The 22,450-nt window shown below is 35.3% G+C and overlaps 2 protein-coding genes across 5 annotated transcripts in view; one reads left to right on the forward strand and one right to left on the reverse strand.

Moving 5' to 3' along the window:
* LOC109049148 (disco-interacting protein 2 homolog C-like) overlaps window positions 1–7,558 on the forward strand; it is a 98,058-nt gene extending 90,500 nt beyond the window's left edge. The window contains 6 exon segments of the mRNA XM_042751562.1: window positions 2,399–2,460; window positions 3,640–3,697; window positions 3,778–3,852; window positions 3,933–4,107; window positions 4,189–4,312; window positions 5,380–7,558. Coding sequence (XP_042607496.1) covers window positions 2,399–2,460; window positions 3,640–3,697; window positions 3,778–3,852; window positions 3,933–4,107; window positions 4,189–4,312; window positions 5,380–5,632 — 747 coding nt within the window. The 3' untranslated portion in view covers window positions 5,633–7,558.
* A 327-nt stretch (window positions 7,559–7,885) lies between these two features.
* On the reverse strand, window positions 7,886–21,099 carry LOC109049151 (zinc finger MYND domain-containing protein 11-like). 4 transcript variants are annotated; one of them, XM_042751557.1, is made up of 17 exons: window positions 20,893–21,099; window positions 18,689–18,820; window positions 18,439–18,599; window positions 17,380–17,402; window positions 17,005–17,037; window positions 15,535–15,696; window positions 14,998–15,075; window positions 14,782–14,874; window positions 14,603–14,690; window positions 14,446–14,501; window positions 14,229–14,306; window positions 14,027–14,145; window positions 12,460–12,703; window positions 12,304–12,372; window positions 11,926–12,219; window positions 11,610–11,795; window positions 7,886–9,827 (listed from the first exon to the last, which is right to left on the reverse strand). In XM_042751557.1, the coding sequence occupies exons 2-17, from the start codon at window positions 18,802–18,804 to the stop codon at window positions 9,705–9,707; spliced, it is 1,923 nt and encodes a 640-aa protein (XP_042607491.1). In that variant the 5' UTR covers window positions 18,805–18,820; window positions 20,893–21,099; the 3' UTR covers window positions 7,886–9,704. The 4 variants fall into 4 exon arrangements, with proteins under 4 accessions (XP_042607491.1, XP_042607493.1, XP_042607494.1 ...); XM_042751559.1 differs by lacking the exon at window positions 20,893–21,099 and adding an exon at window positions 20,731–20,873; XM_042751560.1 differs by lacking the exon at window positions 17,005–17,037.
* Window positions 21,100–22,450: the final 1,351 nt, after the last annotated feature.

The raw sequence follows: 22,450 nt of genomic DNA on the forward strand, positions 1-22,450 counted from the left end.
AGGTCTTACGAGTTTGGAATGACTTGAGGGTGAGAAATTAATGACAGAATTCTCATTTTTAGTTGAATTATCCCTTTAAACGTCTTCACACCAAGAAGGTGATTTACCAAATAGGTGAAACTGCACTCTTTCAAGCTATTCTAATTCAACATTTAAGGGAAAATGTTTTAATAAAGACTGAAAGACAAGCTTAATAGTTATGATGTGGAAGTCAGGTGACCATTGTGTAGTTTGTTTATAGCCTACATTTAGCGTTTTACTTCTGGTGAATGTATTTAGGCTTCAAAATTCATTAGTCGTGTTCATTTGTGAAGATTATCATGATGAACAAAACATGTAAGAATCAAACGCTTTTTGGTCACGGAGCTTATTTTCTACAAAAATCCAAAATCCAGTGGAAAAATCCTATTGGGGTTTTGTCAAGGGAACCAGGGTGATAGTAACGTCTGTGTTGGCCTACCAAAATCCATCATCACTGCAGCACTCAATTCTAGATATTTTTTCTTTCTGATGGAGTTGGGGCGTCTGAGTGCCTCATAATGAACAATCATTGCAAGTTCAGTAATGATCAGTCATGAAAAATAATTGCATTCATTTGATCAAAATGATGAGTGTTCATTTGTAGCTTGTACTCAAAGGCAGCAGTTGTTTGTATTCTGTCTGTTCATTTCTCAGTTGTATTATTCCATAAAGGCCATTTCACATGACTCATGTTGACGGTCCTCAAATGCAGCAAACTCTGAGCGATGCGCAGTTCAAGTGCTGTAACGTGACTCAGTTGGTCTTGTTTGCTGCTGACCTTGCAAAGTGTCGACAATGATTACTGGACAGTTCACTTGACATAAGAAAAATCCAACTGTAAGATAGACTGATCCTGTATATCAAGCAATTTTATGACATTCTGAAAATGATTTATGTACAAAAAAGACATGCATGTAGCTGGTTTTGTTTGCTTTAGAGATGAACCAGTATTAAAATTCTTATAATAAAAAAAAAAACAACAAAAAAAATGTGCACATTGATGAACACATTTTATGGGTAAAGAAATAAAATAAGTTTGTTTTGTTGAGAAAAAAATCATAGTAATAAATAAATTATATTTAATATAATGTAACATAAACATATCAGGTGGCAAGGTGACATAAAAGGCCCAAAGTATTGATATAAATACTTATGTGATATGTTTTGCATTAAGCTTAACTCAATACAACCACTTAACAAATATTTTACCATATTCTGTTTATTTTTAAAATTGAGTTAAAAAATACAGATTCTAAAAGCTTAAGAGTTTTTGAAATATACCTCAGTAACTGAATATGGCTTTACAGAAACAATAAATTATATTTTATATGATTAATATAATTTTTAAATATGATATTTATTATGTCAATTATTGTGCCTTTAGTCCCATCAATGGGAGCCTTTTTACACAAAAAAACTGCAAAAAAAAAAAACAAATAAAACAAAAAAAAATTTTTTTATATATTCTTCAATTGATTTAAATGATTTACAAAACTAAAAATTAACCAGACCTTTGTCTCCAAATATATTTGTTGACTTTATAATTATCATTTGCAACATTTTCAACAATTCTCATTTGAACATTTGAAATTACATTAAATATTAGATCAGCTCGTTGCTTTCAGACCAGCCAAATTTTCAAGGTGCACAGTAAACTTCGGATGTTTAGAAGTGCTGTGGTCAGTTTTTATGCCATCTAGTGGTTCAGAAGAAAAACTCGAGTTTTTTACCCTTAGTCTATAATATAAAGGCTGAAATCACCAAATGTGGCTGTCCATGACACTTTCTGCTGCACATTTTTCATGTGTAGGTCAAAGCAGTGTATTACGTTGTGTTGAGAGGAGCATTGAAGCCCTGATGGGAGTCTGAAAGAGCCTTAAGGCAGACCTAAGTTTATAAAGCAGCCGGTAAACACTGCCGTCCACCCAGTGGCGAAAGATCTGCAATACTGGGGAGCTTTCACCGCAAGCAAACATTCAGTCAGCTTTCATCTGCGGCCGTCTTTTTCTCTACTTCACAAACACCCACACATTTGTCATCCCGGCTTCATAAACAATTCCTATTTTTTCATTCTGCTCTCTAAAACGCCTCCATTCAAGGCATCATTTATAACCGTGTGCCTTTCAGGGTGATGGTTTAAATTTGAGCTTGTTTCTGTCTCGATTTGCTGCTTATCTTGCCTTTTTCCCCCTCAAACTCCTTTTTCACCATTTTCAGTCTGTGATCTCTAGGCTCTGCTACTAACTAGTTAACAGCTGAAGTTGGTTGACTCAGAGGAAACTGACCGGTTCTACCCCTCCCCAGAGAAATCACTCGTAGCTAGTTCTCTGTATTAGTGTGTATCTCCTGATTAATGGCTTCATGATGTGCGTTTCAGGGGACATCAGGACCAGACCCCACTACTGTGTTCGTGGACATGAGAGCTCTCCGACACGACAGGTGAGACATCTTCACTCAGAAATCAAAGTGGAGAACTATGCAAAATAATAATAATAATGATAATGAGTCCAGTGAGCTGTGATTGGAATACTTGTCAACAATATAGATTTTCCATTGGTCTGTGTTGCTGGTGATATTTGGAGAGTAGAGTGAATTATGTCTGATAAAATGTTGCAAGAAATGATATAATTTTTCATATAATAGCAAATTAGGCATACTTTTTTGTCTTTATGTTGTTGTGTTGCATAATGTAAAGCTGCCAGACATTTCTTAATAATGATAGTTTTGTTTGGTTTATGTGCATTAAGCAAATAAAGAAAATATTCAAATTAGACGAAGTACCTTTCATTTTAAAGTATTTAATTCACAGAATTTCCCAAAAATTGGAATTACCACATAATTATGAAGTATAAACAATTTAGTTGTAATTCCATTATTATATATTTACTTGTTGAATTCATTCATATTTCATATTCATATTTATTTTGTTGAATTAATTTTATACAACTAGCTTAATTGTCCAACAAACACACAAATACACAAATATAAAATATTAAATTATAAAATATAAAGTTAACTTTCCTTATTTTCCTGAAGTATTTAAAATATTAATGCTGAGAATATTTACTTCAAGTCAACAACATACTGTATCTTTTTAAACCCTAACCTTAATTAATGTTAATTGTGTAAAACTTTAAAGTAAAAGCTTTTTTTAATTTTTACTTTTCAAAAGTGTTTGTCGGTAGAATACAATAACCACAAATAAAGTTGTGATTGTAATAATATGGAATATAGAAAATCTATTACTTTATTTAATATCTTAAGTTAATTTATTAATTAAGTAGATATTAGATAAGGCCTGCTTTATAAAATCTTTTAATTAATTCTCACAATAACAATCAAATAAAATCTCAAAATAATACATTTTTTACAAGTTTTTCGAACATAAAAACTGGCGCATGCAAATTGTTCTGATTGCTGTATATCTCACATTTGTTTTGTACTGTATGCATATGCATTTTTCTCTTGCGTTATTTAAGTCTTGCTCACTCTGAAATCTAATTTGTTTACTCAGGAGTGTCGGAATTTGTTTTTGAAAATGTCATTAGTCGTGTCCACACGTGTGTTTATGAGCTGATAATTTGTCGGGAAAGCAACAGTGTGCTTGTTTTTCCTCAGAGTGCGTCTGGTCGAGCGAGGCTCCCCACACAGTCTCCCGCTCATGGAGTCTGGAAAGGTACCTGCAAGTTTTAGCAGTTTTAGTTCGGCTCCATCTGCCTGTGTGTTTTACTGAATCTCAGTTTCATCCTCTACCAGATTTTACCCGGAGTTCGAATCATCATCGCCAATCCTGAAACCAAGGGCCCGCTGGGAGACTCCCATCTAGGGGAGGTGAGTTCTTATTGCAGGATAAAGATCAAGGCGAAATCATTTTTATGACTTCATGTGTTCCTGGTCTGTTTTGTGTCTAGATCTGGGTTCACTGCGGCCATAACGGCAGCGGTTACTTCACGGTGTACGGCGATGAGGCCCTGCAGTCTGATCACTTCAACTCACACTTGAGCTTCGGAGATACGCAGACCGTATGGGCACGTACCGGCTACCTGGGCTTCCTCCGCAGGACCGAACTCACAGATGCAAGTGGAGGTGATTAAGCATGTTTAGTCCTGGTTATTTTATTTTTAACTGGTAGTCTGAGAAGGATACTAACATCTGCTGTGTTTCCAGAGCGGCATGACGCTCTGTATGTAGTGGGCGCTCTGGATGAAGCCATGGAGCTGAGAGGAATGAGGTATCACCCCATCGACATAGAGACCTCTGTGATACGCACCCACAAGAGCATCATGGAATGGTAAGACCTTCTCGCTTCCAATCCAAGTACCTTTTTTTATTTTATTCTTTCAGGGATGTACTTATATTCAGATTTGGCCATTTATTTCTGTAGAGATTCAAATCTATACAGTTTATACTACTATGTATAAAATAAAAATAAAAAACTTAACACTCAATAAATGAAAAAAAAAAAAAAAAAAACTAAAATTTGTCAAAATGATTACTTATTTGAAAATTATTATATTATTTATTTTGATACTAAAATGTATAGTGTCTATACTATTTCATCTAAAAAATAATAATAATAATTATAATTATTAAAATGTTTATTTGTGATTATTATAATGTATACTCATACTATTTTATCTAAATAAAACAAATTAAATCTGTCAAACTGATTGTTTTGATAATAAAATATATATTATCTATACTTTTTTCTCTAAATAAATTGTCTTTTTTTTTTAAATAAAAACAGTTTAATTTATTTTGATATTAAATTGTATACTAATTATACTATTTTGTCTAAATGAAAAAAATGTTTTAACTAAATTCAAATTCCTTTTGATTATTCAAATGTGCACTCTTTATATTTTTTGTCCATATAAATGAAAATAAAACACTTAAAACTACAATCAAATTAATTTATGGAAGTGAAATTAATTGATGTACTTTTTTGATATTAAAATGTATACTATCTATACTTTTATGTCTAAATAAATTAATCATTTTGTGCCATCATACTGTTACGATTTACAGTATTAAAAATGTATATTGTTTTTTTAGATTGTTAAAGATTAAGACATTTAAATGTATTATATTTTTTTTTATAAAATTTAATACACAAAACTTCTTATTAGTTGCAACCATGAAGAATTACAAGACTTTTTATCAGTGAAATCTTAATCAGCAGTTGTATTTTAAACATCACTTATGTTCTGTTTGGTTAAGATATATTTTGTCATCTCAGATGATCAGTCGTCATTGAAGATAAATGACTTCCTGTCACTTTGTGGCTACTAATAACTGTCAGTGTGAATGGCCATTCAGACAGGACTTGTTTTAAATGAACTGATCTGTTTGTTTCAGTGCGGTGTTTCCATGGACCAACCTGCTGGTGGTGGTCGTGGAGCTGGAAGGCTCAGAACAGGAAGCTCTGGACCTGGTTCCTTTGGTGACCAACGCGGTGCTGGAGGAGCACTACCTGATCGTAGGCGTGGTGGTGGTGGTGGACATTGGCGTCATTCCCATCAACTCTCGCGGAGAGAAACAGAGGATGCACCTGCGAGACGGCTTTCTAGCCGATCAGCTGGACCCCATTTATGTGGCATATAACATGTAGCATGAGTGTTCGCGTGTATGTTTGCGTGCGTGTGTTTTGCCGACTGCACATTACCGCTTGGGCGATCTTCCACAAATGGACACTTACTTGGAAAAACTTTGAGAAGTGATAACCAAGCCAAACGGCAAAACAGATTGGCAGAAGGATTCGGTCTCCTGAAGGGAAGAGGAATCGCCTCTGCTTCTGCTTGTGCGCCCGTGCGTCGCTTTGTTTTCACGTGAGGTGTTGCGACATCATTCATTTTTATTCCGCCCTATATGAACGAAGGGTATTTTTAAATGTGGCGAAATGTGCGTTTTAGGTTTCCCGATGATTTGGAGTAACTTGTTGAAAGTAGACGTGATATCACGCCATTTCTGTCCATTAATAAAAATAAAAAAAAAGGTACAACGGCAACTTATTACATTTGTATGTACGTTGCAGCCGTTCTTCAGCAACTTGCCAGTTTAGTTTTTCAACCTTTGTAAATGTTCTCGAACAGCAGGAAGCAAAAACGAAGAAAAAACATCCCTTGCTTTTTCAATTCCTCCATGTTTAATATCATTGTACAAAGCTGAAGGTTGAACACAAAGTCGGTTGATATTGTGTAATTATGTACAGATAATAGTTCTTATTTATTTTGCTCTTTTTAGAATCGGTGAGCGAAGACATTTGGAAATGTTTTCCTCATTAAATAATATTGCTGATATAAAACATTGTATCATCTTGAGTGAGTAGTATCACATCAAGTCTATGTAAAAATATAAATATACATACATACAATATATATAAAAAATAAATATATATATATATATATAAAATAAGATCTACAAATCACCAATGAAACATTTCTAATGCAGTACTTCCCACTTGCATGGTGTCTGTTGTAGAGAGAATCAACTGACCGAGCGAACGGTTAAAAATACGAACTCATAGGACTTTCAAGACGATGTCAAACATGCGGAACAAATGCTTCGGTTTTTCTAATTGAAACTAAATCGCTGCGCCCTTTTCCGAGAGAAAACGAACCCTAAAAATGTGCCTGGAATTTTGTTTACATTTTGCTTATGACTCAAATCTGCACCGCAATTTGTTACGTTGTTTTTATTTGCTCGTATTAAATTTTTAACTTGTTTTGTATCTTTTTTCTGTGTGATTGCATCATTATTTATTGACAGGCTTTTACACAAGTGCGTTTTTGTTTAGCGCTTAAACATCACAGATACCATTCGTGAGCGTTTGAATTCTAATTCAACGGACTAACACCGATTTTGGTATTTTCATAAAACAACATTTTACGTTAATGGCTCACAGTTTACTTTCAACCCCGATCAGCTCACGTGAAATGGATTAAGCTTTTGTTTTTAATCGGTTTATGTGGGAAATACATGCTAAATAAATGCCGGCATATTGTTGGCACATGCAATATGGGCAAAGCATGAAACATGACCGACTGGCTATAATAATGCAAACAATAGCGAAGAGAGAAAAAGAAGCGTGCCACCATTCTTCATTGTACCAGCTGCATTAGAAGGGATGCGTTTTCTGAACGCCTTTTCATAGCGCTGGCAATCCGTTAAATCACCATAACAAAACGGAGTATTCAGGATTTTATTCTTTTCTTTTCCACATCCTGCCTCGGCGATTGATAATACGGCATGCGTCACAGACAAAATCGTGGAGATCTACTGCAGTCAGATATCAGCACCCTCTGGCCTCATTGAGGTCTTGGTTTATTTATCGCAACCTTTTATTTTACTTTGGAATCGGTGTCATAGACATCAATACTGTGTATGGGAACTGAGTTTACACTTATTCAGAGAGTGACGATGCAATGTTCTTTTTTTTTTTTGTCTGTTTGTTTTTAAAAAATGAAGAAAAGAAGTCTTAACCTGTTTGGAAGCTTTAGTGTTGCCATTCCCATACAAGCGGAAATGTTTCCCCATTCTGAAAAGAAAAAAAATGTGCACATAACTTTCAACCTGTGAAGTTATTTCCCTTTTTTGTTGGAAATCTGGACTTACGTGAGAGAGTCTGCATGGTGTATGTAAATATTGTTGGTTAGAGAAAAAAAGACAAAAAACTCAATTTATTTTGTATGGTGCAGGTGTGTTTGAAATTCTGTTTTGTACACATGATTAAAAGTATTAAATTACACTTTTATAGAAGCCTGCTTTGGCCTACGTTCACAAAATATGGTGCAATAAAGTGCTTTGATTGGTAAATTTGTCTTTTTAAATTTGCGAGACAAAAAAAAAACTTTGCAAAACTACCACCGGTTGATATGTTTTATTTATACATAGTACTGTTACATAATGTAATGCAAGAAAGGGGAGAACGTTTACACCACATTTTAATCTGTATGCACATGAAAGACAGGTGTTTGTATAGCAGACTTCTCGCTGGGTGTCGAAATTCTCAGTAGTCATTACTCTGTCCGCATAAATATAAGTTAAAAAATACATTTTAAAAAGTGGTGACAAATTACCCTAGAAAACCAAAAAGGAGACATACTGCATCACCGATGACACACAAGAACGTAGATTAACGCAGAGCCCAAAATAAGGTACACACAACCTGGTTTCATGCACACTGGAATGGAACATATTACCGTTATATCACAAATATTTTTTTTTCCTTTACAGATTGACTTTATCAAATACATAGTTAATGTGTTCATGAAATGTACATATGCTAACGTGCAAACGTCATCAGTCATGGCTAGCGGCAAACAGTTATTTACATGTAGTGCAACAGTGAGGTTGGGAAGGGACGGAGGGAAAGGGGAAGGACAGAAACCTGGATGTATCAGATGTGATTTAAGACGCATCCAAAACTTCAGAGAGAAACAGAATACAAGTTCACGCAGATATGGATCTGTGCAAAAACATTAGAGAAGAACCTCATGTTCCCCTACATCCTTCAGCTGATTGGTTCTCCCGGTTGACATAGACGAATCTCAAAAACTCTCTAAAGATAGATCTGACCTCATTTGTACTTAAAAATTTGTTATTGCAATAATTAAAGGAACAATAATTCACCTAAAAATTCTAATTTTGTCATTTACTCAGCCTCATGTGATTGTTCTGGTGAAAAAACACAAAAGGAGACGTTTAGCCGAGTGTCCAAGGTGCTCTTTTAAGAGCATTTATGAAAGCCATACAGGTTTTAACCATTTGAGGGTGAGTAAATGATTGTAGAATTTAAATTTTTATGTAAACTATCCTTTTAACTTTTCTCTTAGATCAAAAAGTGCCACGAAAGGTCATTTTTAATGACAGAACACTATAGCGATCATTTATGATTGTTTAATTTACACTGATCTCTGCACAATCTTAATTCTGATTAAATGTTGCTATAAAACAGGATCTTGACAAATTTCGTTCTGTCTGGGAGCACTGGTAACGAATTTGCCCACACTTAAAAATCTCACTAAAGATCCCATTGGTAAAGATTTAGTATACATAAGCTACAGAAATGGACCCAAAAATTAGAACAAAATTTAGTTTTTTTTTTTGTTAAAAATGAAAAGGCCTATTTTAAAGTGTAACCATGAAATGTGCATATTCATTAATGGAAGATTGTATCATTTAGACAGACATGACCTGCCATCTTTAAACCCTGTTCCCAAGAAAGTGACACATCACAACCACTGATAAAAACCAACCGTCGAGTTTAAAAGCACCAACTTCACTCAATGCAGGAGGCTGACATGATTCGCTTGTATAAAAAAGTCAAATATCTACATAGCTTCAGATTAAAGTTGTGTTTAAAAAGATTACTAGTACTTCACATTTCAGCTAGTCTGTATGCAAGCAAAGCTGATTTCCGTCATACAACAAATAAAAGGGTAAAAACAGAAAGGAATACGCAATGAGATACAGTTCCAATCCAAACATAAAACCAACTCCACGAGGATCGTGAAGTCCCACGCTGGCTGCCCTGTTAGCGTTCACCGCAACTCAGCAAATTGTTTTGGTAAAAGTGTTCTAAGAGCTGGGGTTTAAAATGCTGGCAAAAAAAAAAAAAAAAAATCTAGAATCCACGGGCAGGGGTGGGTGGAGTTGAGAAGAGGGGCGTGGCCAGCTGCAGCTCATCTCTTCCGGCGGCAGGTGCGTTTGTGATCGGCGTGCCAGTGCTCCTGCTGGCATTTGATGGAGCAGTACGACGTGTTCCAGCAGCAGTGGTACATCGCCTCTTCTTCACAGTTATAGCACTGAAAGACAGAATAAAGAGAACAATGACACACTAAAAGACTTGCACACAAGAGTTTTGTTCAGTAAAATATACTCATGGATCATCATTCTTTTTGGTGCATTTCCTATTGAAAAATAAATTAAAAAAATATGGTCTGCTTATCTGTTGAAGGGAAGATTTTCTTTCTAGACAGCAACTGATTGGACAGAAGTCTGTGAAGTGCTGAATGAGTCATTATGAGTCAGTTATCTTTTCCCAGTAGAAAGAGTTTGTCTGCTAAAAATGAGTTTTTGTCAATGTTTAGGAGCACACTAGATTAACCTCAAAGCTAACATATGTGGACTAAGAGCCACAAAACTCTTATTTTGAGAGGTTATGTTTAGAACTGGGGGTGGGCAATGACCTAAATCTTGTCATTTCATAATAGATAGGCTACAGATAAAGTTATATGATACTAATACCAGACTAATGTTAAAAAAAAAAAAAAAAAAAAAAAAATCAATTAGACACAAAACCTTTTTATTTTTTTCATTGTGAATCAAATATATTGATCATTAATTAAAGCTAAAAAGAAAATCAAAACCAGTCAAATTTTGCATGCATTTCACAGTTCAGACTCAACACACAGCTAAAGAGAAAGTCGCACGCTTTGACAGGCGGCAAAACACGCACAAAGAACGCTTCCTGTCCGTGTGCAAGTGATGAATGCAGTTCTTTATCGGAACAGAATGCGCTTTTATCAACTAATTTTAATATCAAAGTCCTCCCGCTCTTTATTTTCTCATTCATCCGCGTTTGATGAATACAGTGATATAAACATTAGAGCGATATCACGACTATATCACGTTCTACTGGACAAAATCGTGGTTACCTAGACAAAGGGTATTGTGTCAGAGCCATACGGAGAGCAGCACAAAAAATAAAACATGGTGGTGATAAGTTTCTCATTAATGTGTCATTAATCAGGTTTGAGTTCATCTACAGAGGTATAATACAACCCTAGAGCACATTATTGACTCAGACAAAAATTGTTCTTCATTTCCTAATTCTGCCCTCAGAGCTGCAATATTTCCCAGAAGACAATTTGGAGTTCAGGTGAGTAATATGTTGGAGAACCATTTCTCATCTCCTAGCAACACATAGAAGCTATAAATAGATTGTAAATACAACAACATGGTGGGTAAATTAGGGCTTCGGGGGGAAAAAAAAAATCTAAGAAAAAAAAAATAATGCTCAAATACTGATGAAGCTGCCAGGAGGAGATGCTCTTAAACAGATCATTTACTGAATATTCAATAATATTGAATCTGATCAGTAATGAATGTTACAGCATTACTACATTTAACATCTTTTTATTCATTAACAAATTGAGAAATTCTTTGAAATTTAAAAATGTACTTGAATAGATTACATTAAATTAATAAGAGAGCAGTTTGCATTTATGAAACCTACATGTTAACTTCTTAATGAATCAACATCTGGAATGTTATTCTGGAATGTATATAAAAATATGATACATTTTCCATGCTGCAATGTTTCATCAGTAAGGGTGCATATATTAATGTTTATTGACAAAGTTCAGTTCCAAAAGCATTTACAAGATACAAGGAAATGTAAAACATATTTTACAAAAGTGTCCTAGATCATAAAAAAAAAATCTGAATAAAATTATGTGTAAAGTTGATTCCCAGGTATGGTTGTCTCTTCCTTGTCAATATGAACCTGAATGCAATATAATTCCACTGTCCAGTGGTTCTAGCAATTTGTATCTACACATAAGATTTTCTGAACGTTCACTCACCCACTGCTTCTTCTTGGTCTGGGAAAGAAGTTGTTTATGCTGCGCTACCATCTTCTTCATCTCCTCCATGAGCTCCTCTTTGCACTTCTCCTTCACCTGTTTGCACTTTCTTTCCATCTCAGCCTGCGTGTTGGACACTGCTTTGTTCACCGCCTGCCTCTTCTCTTCCTCCATCTCCGCTCGCAACTGTAAGGACGACCACAGTGCTGAGTTTGCTGCAATTTCCCCCTTTTTCCACCAACAAGGGTGGCTTTCTTGAAGGAAAAGGGGTATCTTTGAGCCAGATGTCAGTCCAAAATGAAAGAACGTTCCTCACCTTGTCCAGAGCCTCTTTCAGGACGCGTTCGGTTTCCCGCTTGTTCTCCGCTTTCATCATTTCTTTAACGTCGCTGAAGATCTTGGTGTATTTGTCATGGCACATGTTCTGGCAGCTGACCTCAGTGACCGTCTGAGTGCCTCGGTGTACCATGCGAGGAGCTGGCGAGGAAGAGGAGGAGGGCGAGCCAGACTTTTTGGTCTGGGTGGAGACGGACATACGCTCGGGTTGATGTGGAACAGCTGTTGGGATCTCTTGACTTGAGCTGACGGCTTCCATCTCAGGCTCTGGTTCCTGATATATAACAACAGGAGATAGTAAAGGTGACGTGAACTCTATACATCACATCTCATTCAATAAACACATTGCATTACAAACCTCTTCTTTGGGTTCGGCGACTTGGGAACGCCGGCTCTTTTTAGCTTTGGGCTCTTGGTTGCCTTTTGACTGTTGGTAACATAAGACAACCAAAAATATTAAATAAAGCAAATCCAATCTGGCTTTTTTCAAAATGAAATGCACCAAAGTGCTCACCTGCTCGTTGGATGTGGAGGAGATACTCGACTCCGCCTCTTCCTGTCTCTCTTCCTGTCTTTCGTGTCTGTCCGACCTGTCATGCTTCTCTTCCAGCTTCCCCTTCCAGGTCCGGCCCTCCCTCAGGAACCGCTGGTGGAGCTCCAGCTCATCACACGCCTTCTTCCAGCCCAGGCTGCGCTTCACCTGCAGCTGCTGCACGTTGACTGTGATCTCCTGGATGTTGTCAGAAGGAATCCACGCCCTGCAGCAAAACAGACACGAGCCTGCTGGTTTCACAAGCTAGTTTGCCCACATATGGATCTACAATTAGGTGAGTCAAATCTAGCTTTCAGTAGGGCTGGGTGATACAAAAAACAATTTTTAGACTTTTGACATTAATACACATATTATTATTTACATACATACATACACACACACATACACTGCCGTTCAAAAGTTTGGGATCAGCAAGATTTGTAATGTTTTTTAATGGGGTGTCTTATACTCATCAAGGCTGTATTTATTTAATCAAAAATACAGGAAAAAAACCCGTAATACTGTGAAATATTATTGCAATTTCTAATACTGAAATAAAATTTAAATATACTATGCAGCGTTGAATTTGATCCTTCAGAAATCATTCTAATATGCTGATTTATAATCAGTATTGAAACAGTTGTGCAACCAAATATTAAACAGTTGATCTGCTTAACATTTTCTCTATAGATCTGTGGTACTTTTTTCTTTATTCTTTGATAAATAAAAAGTTTAAAAGAACAGCATTTAATCAGTCAGCATATTAGAAAATGTAGATTTCTGAAGGATCATGTGACACTGAAGACTAATGAGTAATGATGCTGAAAATTCAGCTTTGCTTCACAGGAATAAATTATATATTAAAAGTATATTAAAATTATTTTAAATTGCAATAATATTCCACAATTTTTTTTATCTCTGTATGTGTGATCAAATAAATGCAGCCTTGATGAGCATACGAAACTTCTTTACAATTTTTTTAAATGGCACTGGCACTGAATAATATATATATATATATGTATAAAACACATTAAAACTCAACATAAACATTAAATTAATTTAATGCATTAATTTAATTTCATAACCAAATTGCATGAAACATCAAAATAAAATTTTTGTTCTAAAATAGTTTTTTCCTCATTGTACTATGAACAAAACGAATGACACTTTATTTACAGTATATTAACCAAATTAATACTAAAATGTACCTATACTTCACTAAAACATTTTATATATGAAACACCATATGGACAATTCTGTGAACATTTCTGAGTGATGAAACAAATACGTCAATGAAACGGCAGTTTGAAACGTTTCACTTGCCAGTGCTATTAAAACATTTTAATGAGACATTAAAATCATCAATATTCACACTGTTGAATAATTTTATAGCAAGATCATTGCAAACATGTTGTGAATATTTGATACATCACCCGGCTGTAGTTCTGAGTAAATAATCTTGTTTAATTTAGGATGAAGCTACTGGAGTCTTATGTTTGTTCTTTTAAATCCAGTATAGTTCATGTTTCTAATGTAACCCGAGGCTCACCTTTGGTGCTGGTGACCAAAGAACCGAACATCCACCTGACTGCCCTCCCTCTGCATCACCTTTGCAGGCCAATAACCAAAGCCCTTCATCCGGGCCCACACCAGCTCGTGAGTCGGACTCTGATCGCAGACAAACATCCTTAAGTACATTCACAAATCACATGTAAATCTGCAGGAATGAGAGTGTGTACGTCTGTGCTTACACATGGGTAACAGAACCAGTTGTCGGGTCGTGCGTTCGAGAGATAGAAGCAGTGTCTGCACAGCATTAACTCGTTCAGCTGGAACAAATAAATAATTGCGCAAATACATTGTTCAAAAAGTGCACAAAATCTTTTACCCATTAACATATGAATTTGTTTTTTTGTTTTTTAAGTGCCTTAAACAAGCTTAAAATTACAACTGTTTGCTCGGTCTGACCTCGTGGCATGTGTCGTTGTAGAGGAGTCTTGCAATTTCGGTCTGATCGCTGTTGACTGTTGACAGAGAATGTGGAATTGGTCGAGCTGACACTTGAGTGAAGTGCACACTAGCTGTTTCATAAATCACACTCATGACTGTGGTTCATACGTCTCACCTCCGTGCAGAATGGCTGTGTTGTGAACAATAAGCTGAGCGTCAGCCCTGAACTCCTCAAAGCTCTTGTACTTCCCCTCTGAGATGTTCTGTAGGGGAACAGAAGATACATGAGGACATGCTGAGGCTGATAGTGCACATGATCGTTGAATTGTTTCTCCTAGTGTTTGGTCTGTGTACCTCTTGTATGTTATCCACATCCAGAAGCGTGTGGATCAGTCTTCTGTACATGGGTTGCTTTGACTCCTTGCCTCTCTTGTGCAGGTCCACAGCCTGAAAGACGATCAGATGGAAGAAATCTGCTTCACATTTCAACAGAAAACGCATGTGGGGGAAAGACTTAATTTCTACATGATTTAGTGTGGAAAAAGTGAGAAGTGAAAGTGTGAAACCCACCCTTTCCTTCATGCGTCCAAGAATGAACTTTAGGTATGTTGTCATTTCCTGTTTGTTCAAATTCTTCCTTTTACTGCCCTGTTAGTAATCACCACCACAAGAAACAAATGACTCAATCACATCATAATCTGATGTAACATTCTTAAAATGCATTTGTGGGTTTAACCACCCCCCCCCCCCAAAAAAAAAACATGCGATGAAAATAACAATGTGAAATTTTATTAAATATATTTATTCGTGTGATGGCAAAGCTGAATTTTCAGCCGTCTTAAATTTCATCCAATCTTCATCCTTAAGAAATCATTCTAACATGCTGACACATTCTAGTTTTATCAATAATTAAAAAATTTTTGTTTATAATAATCATATTTTTCTCTCCAAATAAAAAATATCTTAAACTATAAGCTGTTGCCAAACATAACAACAATTTGGCAAATTAATGTAGAGTGTTTCAGCCAAAGTTGCTTTGAACATCTAATTCGGTCAGAATTTTCAATCTGAACTGAGCAGGGTTTCTAATGGTCTCTCTATACCCACCCTGCAGATGCCGCACTGCCAGTGGGAGGTTGTGTCACGTGGCCGGTGGTCTTCAGACACACAGCGGAGGTGGTAGACACGGAAACAGCCGTCACACTCCAGCACGTCTCCAGGAAGGTGACACTCAAAACAGTACCAGTCATGACTTTCTGCTTCCCAGTCCTGAAACACACACAGTATAGTAATGCACATCCCCGCCCACCTGGGCCACCACCAAGCTCCTGGGAACAAGACCACCGATCAAGGAACGATTAATCTTTTCATGACCTGCAAACAAGATCCTGACGAAATGGATTTAAGATCAGCCCTCTTACTCTGAAATGTTTTTATAATTTGTGACCGGAGCCCCAAGAGACTATTAATATATAGCACAAGTAAGAGCACACCAACATGCAAAATGTCAATTTGCTTTTATTATATTTCTAAATATATTCTTTCCAGTTTATGAAAATATTTTGTGTGTGTGTGTGTTATAATTAGAATTATTTTAATCAACATTTGAAGAGAAAACGGAGTATGAGGGCTGCTCTTCTATAATTAGCAGTTTTTCCAAAGCACCAAGCACCAAAAATATAAAACCCACTCATTAGTTATAATAATGAAACAAACGTTAATTAAAAGATCATAGGTGTATAATATGTTTGATATTAAGAATGTTACATTTTTGCATTATGGTTCAATTTACATGACCATTTTTATGACTCAGATGTTCTCAAATGAAATGCTTATTAACAACACTGGAAGTAGTTAAAACCTGGATACGGTCTGTTTAACACTTTCAGATACTACGAAAGCAAAGAAAATGCCACCGTATATATTTTAATCAAATGGCCATTTAAATCAAACCTTAAACATTACTAAATGTTCTTTGAAAGAAATGGTGAGCAATCACATTCTCACATGCCACGATCACATTCACCGTATGTTAATGCTATCCTCTAAAAATATCATCAATCTACTGCACACACCGGAGATATTCCACCATATTCTCTTTTCTGGATAAAGTACAAAGTTTTACTTCAGAAAGTGATGCTACTGCCTGCAAATCGTTTTTAAAAATGGGTCTAAACCAGTGTAAGAAGTTAACAGGGGCTTGAAGCAAAACTGCTAATACAGTGACACAATTCACTTTAAATATCCAATATTTTTCTTAATAATTCACAAATATAAGATTCCTAATTATTCAGATCAAGAATTTCTGATAAATTGAATACCTTATGCATATACAGAACATGCCCTTATAAATATAAAAATGCAGAAATCAGCTCTGAATGTGCAAATATGGTCCTTGAATAGATAAGTTAACTGCTGACACTGGTCTTAGCCCTAGTAAACAGTTTGTTAACTTGGCAAACACAGGTCTAACTGGTTCTGACATTGAACTGGTCTTGACATTGACATACAAATCTGGCAAAAATTCAAATCTTGATTTGAAAACATGTAAGATTAATATGTGTGAAGCTTACGCACATCTTGGAAAAGAGCTTCAGAAGGCAGAGAGGGCTAAAGAAGAGAGAAATCACTAATAATGAGCATTCAGTGAAAAAACAAGGCACACAAAACCTCACACAGCACAGCACTGAAGTAAAACGAAGCTTGTTGATGCCAGCATAGCCGCAGATCCCAGTATAAATAGTGGGTATTATCATCATATTTTGATTGACAGTTAAATATTTGCATTACATGCATTATTGATTTAAATTTCATGGAAAATTTGAAGTCTAAGGCTACACAGAAGCTCCTTTAATTCAGCTGCTGTCCCATGCACAGGTTACACACACTATTAACTAAAGGGCAGATTATGTTGTTAATTAAAGAAATTACAGCAACTGGACGTGAACATACCTTGCTTCCCTCTGACATCTGCTCCTGCGATTGCAAGTGATCCAAAAAACATTGTTTAAAATCCTAATCTAAGAGCTGGGGGTGGCTGAAACTAACCACAGGCGCTCCGTGTTAGGGACTCGCGGGTGGGTGTTTGGTGTGACAAATACACACAACAACATAAACATTCACCTATACTGCTAATACTCATATTCATAAATATGCTTTTACATACACTAGTGTTCAAAACTTTGGGGTCAATTAGATTTCTTAATTGTTTTTAAAAGAAGAAGTCACCAAGGCTGCATTTATGTGATCATAAATGCAGTAATATTGTGAAATATTATTACACTTTAAAATAACCTTTTACGCGAATTTATTTTAAAATGTAATTAATTCCTGTGATGGCAGCCATTGAACGAATAGAAAGTTCAAAACAACAATATGTCTTTGAAATAAGGAAAATGAAACAATGTAAAAGACTTTACTTGATTAAATTTATTAAAAATAATTTCTTTTATACTGACTCCACATTTTTGAATAGGAGTGTATGTAAAAAGGTCTTTCATACAAATAAGCAAATATTTGTGATTTTCTTTGTGAATGAAGGCCACACATATAGCTGAAGAAACCTGGGACAGATGTGGATATTCCCATCTATAAGCCATACCCCAAAAACAAACAGTGCTTCCTTCAAACATGCTCTCTCACACAGCAGAGGAATGTCTCTATGTGCTGGTGAAGGCACAGAAACATCAGCATCTACCATCACTAGTGCATACGGAGGAAGTTTACAGCTGAAATCTCACTGCTGAGCGTCAAAGTCATGAACTTTATCGACTTATTTTTTGTTTGGTCCATGTAAGCTGAGGAACCAATCAAATGTCTTACTGATGGTCTTAAGAAGTGCATGGCTGTGTTGGAGCCAGCAGCATATCTACATGTATATCACTAAATTGTATTAAAACAAAGCCTAGTAAAACCAAACCATTTTTACCTATAAAACATTTATATAAAAATAATTAATATAAAAAAAAGACATGCTCAAAATTATACACTCACCATCTCATATCTCACCACCCATCTCGTCTCCCGGAAGCCAGTATCCCTCCTGTTCGATCCCGGCCTTGGAGCCTTTGCAGCCCACTGTGAGCGTCTCCACCACCAGACCATCTTTGACAGCCAAAACTAGCTGCCTGGCCGTGTCTTTAGGGTGCATGCCATACACACGACTTAAATATCTGCACCAAAACATGCAAGGCCTTCTCTTAGACATGGATTTAAATGCATACATTGCAAATATTAGTAAAGGGAGAATTAAAGCAGTTACTTTGAGATTCTGTCCATGTTTGCGATTTGTTTCTGATTGCGGATGACTTCGATGGCCGACCAGACATACTGAACCACTTTGGGGTCCGCTTGCCTCTTTTTCACCACCCTCGACATTGTGGCCAGTTCCAATCTAGAATAATTAAACCAGAACAAGGCCTTGAACAAAAACACATGCTTCCCACAATAAGCAAAGCACAGTCTGAAGAGCTTAGGTGCTTGCATATAAAACAGCAAAATGCAAATATTTGTTAGTTTTGTCAGAGACAGCGTCAAATTACACACCATTTCTCTAAAGAGTGCCTCTCCTTGTGTATCTTTGTCATTGTGGACAAACACTAGATCTACTTGGAAAAAGGCACCAAAGTATTACATTACTTCATTAAGTCTTTATTTAAATGGACTCTAAACTCTCTGTTCTGTTTATAAAGAGCTCCAGCAACTATAACCACATGTAAACCTAGGGCGGAAATTCTTTCATATAAAAAAAAAAAACCCACTAACCAGGTTAAACATTAAGCTCTCTTATAAAACTCTTCAGAACTGTTTGTTGATGTCAAAAGATATTGAAGACAACAAGTTCCTCTCACTATCATTAAAGAATAGCAGATATTTACAGAGTCAAAATGACACGTAAAGCAAATCCAGTTCTATAATAAATTCAGTCTGCAGACTGTCTGCGGTATTTTAGGTCTCTATGTGGCATGAAGAACAGATAAAAATGACTGTCACATACAAACAGTAAGTTATAGCTTCTACAATCAACGGCCAGATGTTTTTTATTTTTTTTTAACAAAGGATAAAAAGCTGAAACTCATTTTGTAGGCTGCAATTTATCAATGAAAGTGCATTCAAATGAGTTTCCAAGAATATGAACAAGACACTCATTAATTAAATTACATAAATAATAGTTTTCAAGGTAAAAGATATTACTCTAACCACCTATTTTTACGTTATGTAAATAAAGCCTTAGCTGGCAAATGTTTTCATTTCAATAAACATAACTCAATATGTGGAAAGAACACAAGTAAAATTATATATAATGATGTAACATTATAGTATTATTCATGCAGAGATAATAGGGAAACTATTTTAAGTCATTTGCATTTTACAGCAAATTTAATACAGCACTTTTTTATGTTTAACAGTTTTTGTTTTAGTCATACTGAGTCCTATTGGCCTGGATGCATTAAGTTTGAATATTAAATAGTGTTTGTTTACAACAAACCTGTCTGTTATTACACTTCTAAAGCACCTTGACAGAAAGCGATATGCAGTAAAACTGTTATTATAATTAGTGGCAACTTGGTCAATTGCATGGCTGCTCACGTGACATTAACATGGCAGCACGCATGAAGTGGCGACCCACTCCATGTAGAATAAAACAGCTTTTCTGGAAGCCTTGACATATCTAGAATATTCACCGCATGTGTATTTACATCATTTAAATACTATTAATTTATGTATCCAGTTTTTAGTTAGCATAATAATTCACTGAGTGCGGTTTTTAATGTCACCAGTGAGACCTGTTTGCTTTATTGCGCAATACATGCGCAGAAAGGATGGGAACCGATCGCTTCCTGATCGAATGTTACAACAGCAACGTTACAAGTTTTTGTGACAATCGTAACTTTTGTTCACACTGTTACAGTGTACAAAATGTTGCCAGTGATTTTAAAAACCCTCGCAGATGGCTACAGAACCCACAACAGCTCGTGTGATCCACAACCCGAGTGCTGGAATGCACAGCGTAAAAGCATTTAAAAGCCGATTATGTTAACGAAGCGAACAAAATAACGCAATTTCAAAGCCACGATGACTTTGACAGCTGTCGGTCTTATCACTGATCAATAAACCCAGCGCAGGTCCCGCTTTTCGGTCACAGTGCCTGAAAGAAACAACAAACGGGTGTCTAGGAGTCGCAAAACTATAAACACGAGTACATCGTAAACGCGCGAGCTGTTTTTGACACGCGCTAAATGTAATCACACTGTAAAGAATCACAATTAATAACCCAATCAAATTGCAAATGGAGGGAAAAACCTTCATCGGTGCCTAGACATTCTTGTTGGTTGGTGAGCTACATGGACGCCATGTTGATATCCCTCCCTCGCTTCTAGACAAAACCAACCAGTTGGGAGTGGATTTTTTGTTCCTCTTTGCTGCGAATGTCATGAAATCAAAACGGTTTATGCGCTAACTCACCGCTGTACGACAGCTGATCCAACGCCTCGCCGTTCAGTCTCACTTTAGGATGTAACGCAGCGCTGGTTACATTTGTGTTTCCGGAGTTAAATGTCAGAATTGTGGTTGGTTGGAGGAGCCCGGCCACAGTTGAGAGCTCGGAGGGGTTAAACACACACATACAGGCTTTGGGAGAACTCTAGTGGCAGGACGCAGGCGTTGCTGGCTTTTAGTTTGCACGTCTCACCTAGAAGCTCTTTTTTCCAAGCATTACTACGCTATGGTATACCTCTCTCTCTCTCTCTCTCTCTCTCTCTCGCTCTCTTGGTGTGTGTGTATTCACAAATGTAAAATTCCAAGTAAAACTTCACTTATCCTCTCTTTAATAGATTGTAATGATTCATATGACCTCTTTGTTAGATATGATGAGCATATCATTTCAGAAATGCATTTGTAATTCTTCAGCCTTATGTTTTGGGACTTTGCAGGAACAAGCGATCAAATATTATATGAACGGTTTAATTTTCAATTTGGTTTTTATGAGGTTTGCAACCCTGTTACTAAAATTTAAAACATGACTGGATCATGGTTACTGAAACTTAATCTAAAAACTTTACAAATGTAAACATATTTTATTTCATCTAGTCGCCAAGGCAACATTTTTCATTTTTGTTTAGTTTAACAATGCACTTAAATAAATAAATGCATTAATTAATTAATATTAATAAATAGAATTGAACAAAAACTATATAGACATTTTATAAAAATGACAACTAAAATAAGTGAAAACAGAAAATGTATATAAAAAAATCTAATTCAAAATATGAACAAAACTCAAAATTCAAAAGAGACATAAAAGCAAAATATAATGTTCCAAGTAACAGCATTGCAGATTTAGACTGCAATAAGTAGGCTTGGGACCAAATATTGCTTTGTCATAGCTGATTAACATAGGCCTATATTGCCTATAAAATAAAGAAAACATGTTTTGCATTATATATATATATATATATATATATATATATATATATATATATATATATATATATATATATATATATATATATATATATATATATATATATATATATATATATATATATATATATATATATATATATATATATATATATATATATATATATATATATATATATATATATATGTATATATATATATATATATATATATATATATATATATATATATATATATATATGTATTATATATATATATATATATATATATATATATTATATATATATATATATATATATATATATATATATATATATATATATATATATATATATATATATATGTATATATATATATATATATATTATCATTGATGAGCATGTGCAGTAGAAGCTATAATTTGTTTACAAATAAAAAAAAGTTCATAATTAAAATAGTTTTCATGGGGAAGGCACAGTGAATGTATTCATAACTGAGCCTTAATGGATTTATTTCCTCACTTTCTTATATATGTAATATTGTATGAGTAGTTATGGCCAATAATATGTAATGCTACTAAAAGTATCACTATAATTGCATTGTTATAACAAGTCACAAAAAC

Source organism: Cyprinus carpio, chromosome B24 (assembly GCF_018340385.1).
Source record: "Cyprinus carpio isolate SPL01 chromosome B24, ASM1834038v1, whole genome shotgun sequence".
In the NCBI taxonomy this organism is placed as follows: Eukaryota; Metazoa; Chordata; class Actinopteri; order Cypriniformes; family Cyprinidae; genus Cyprinus; species Cyprinus carpio.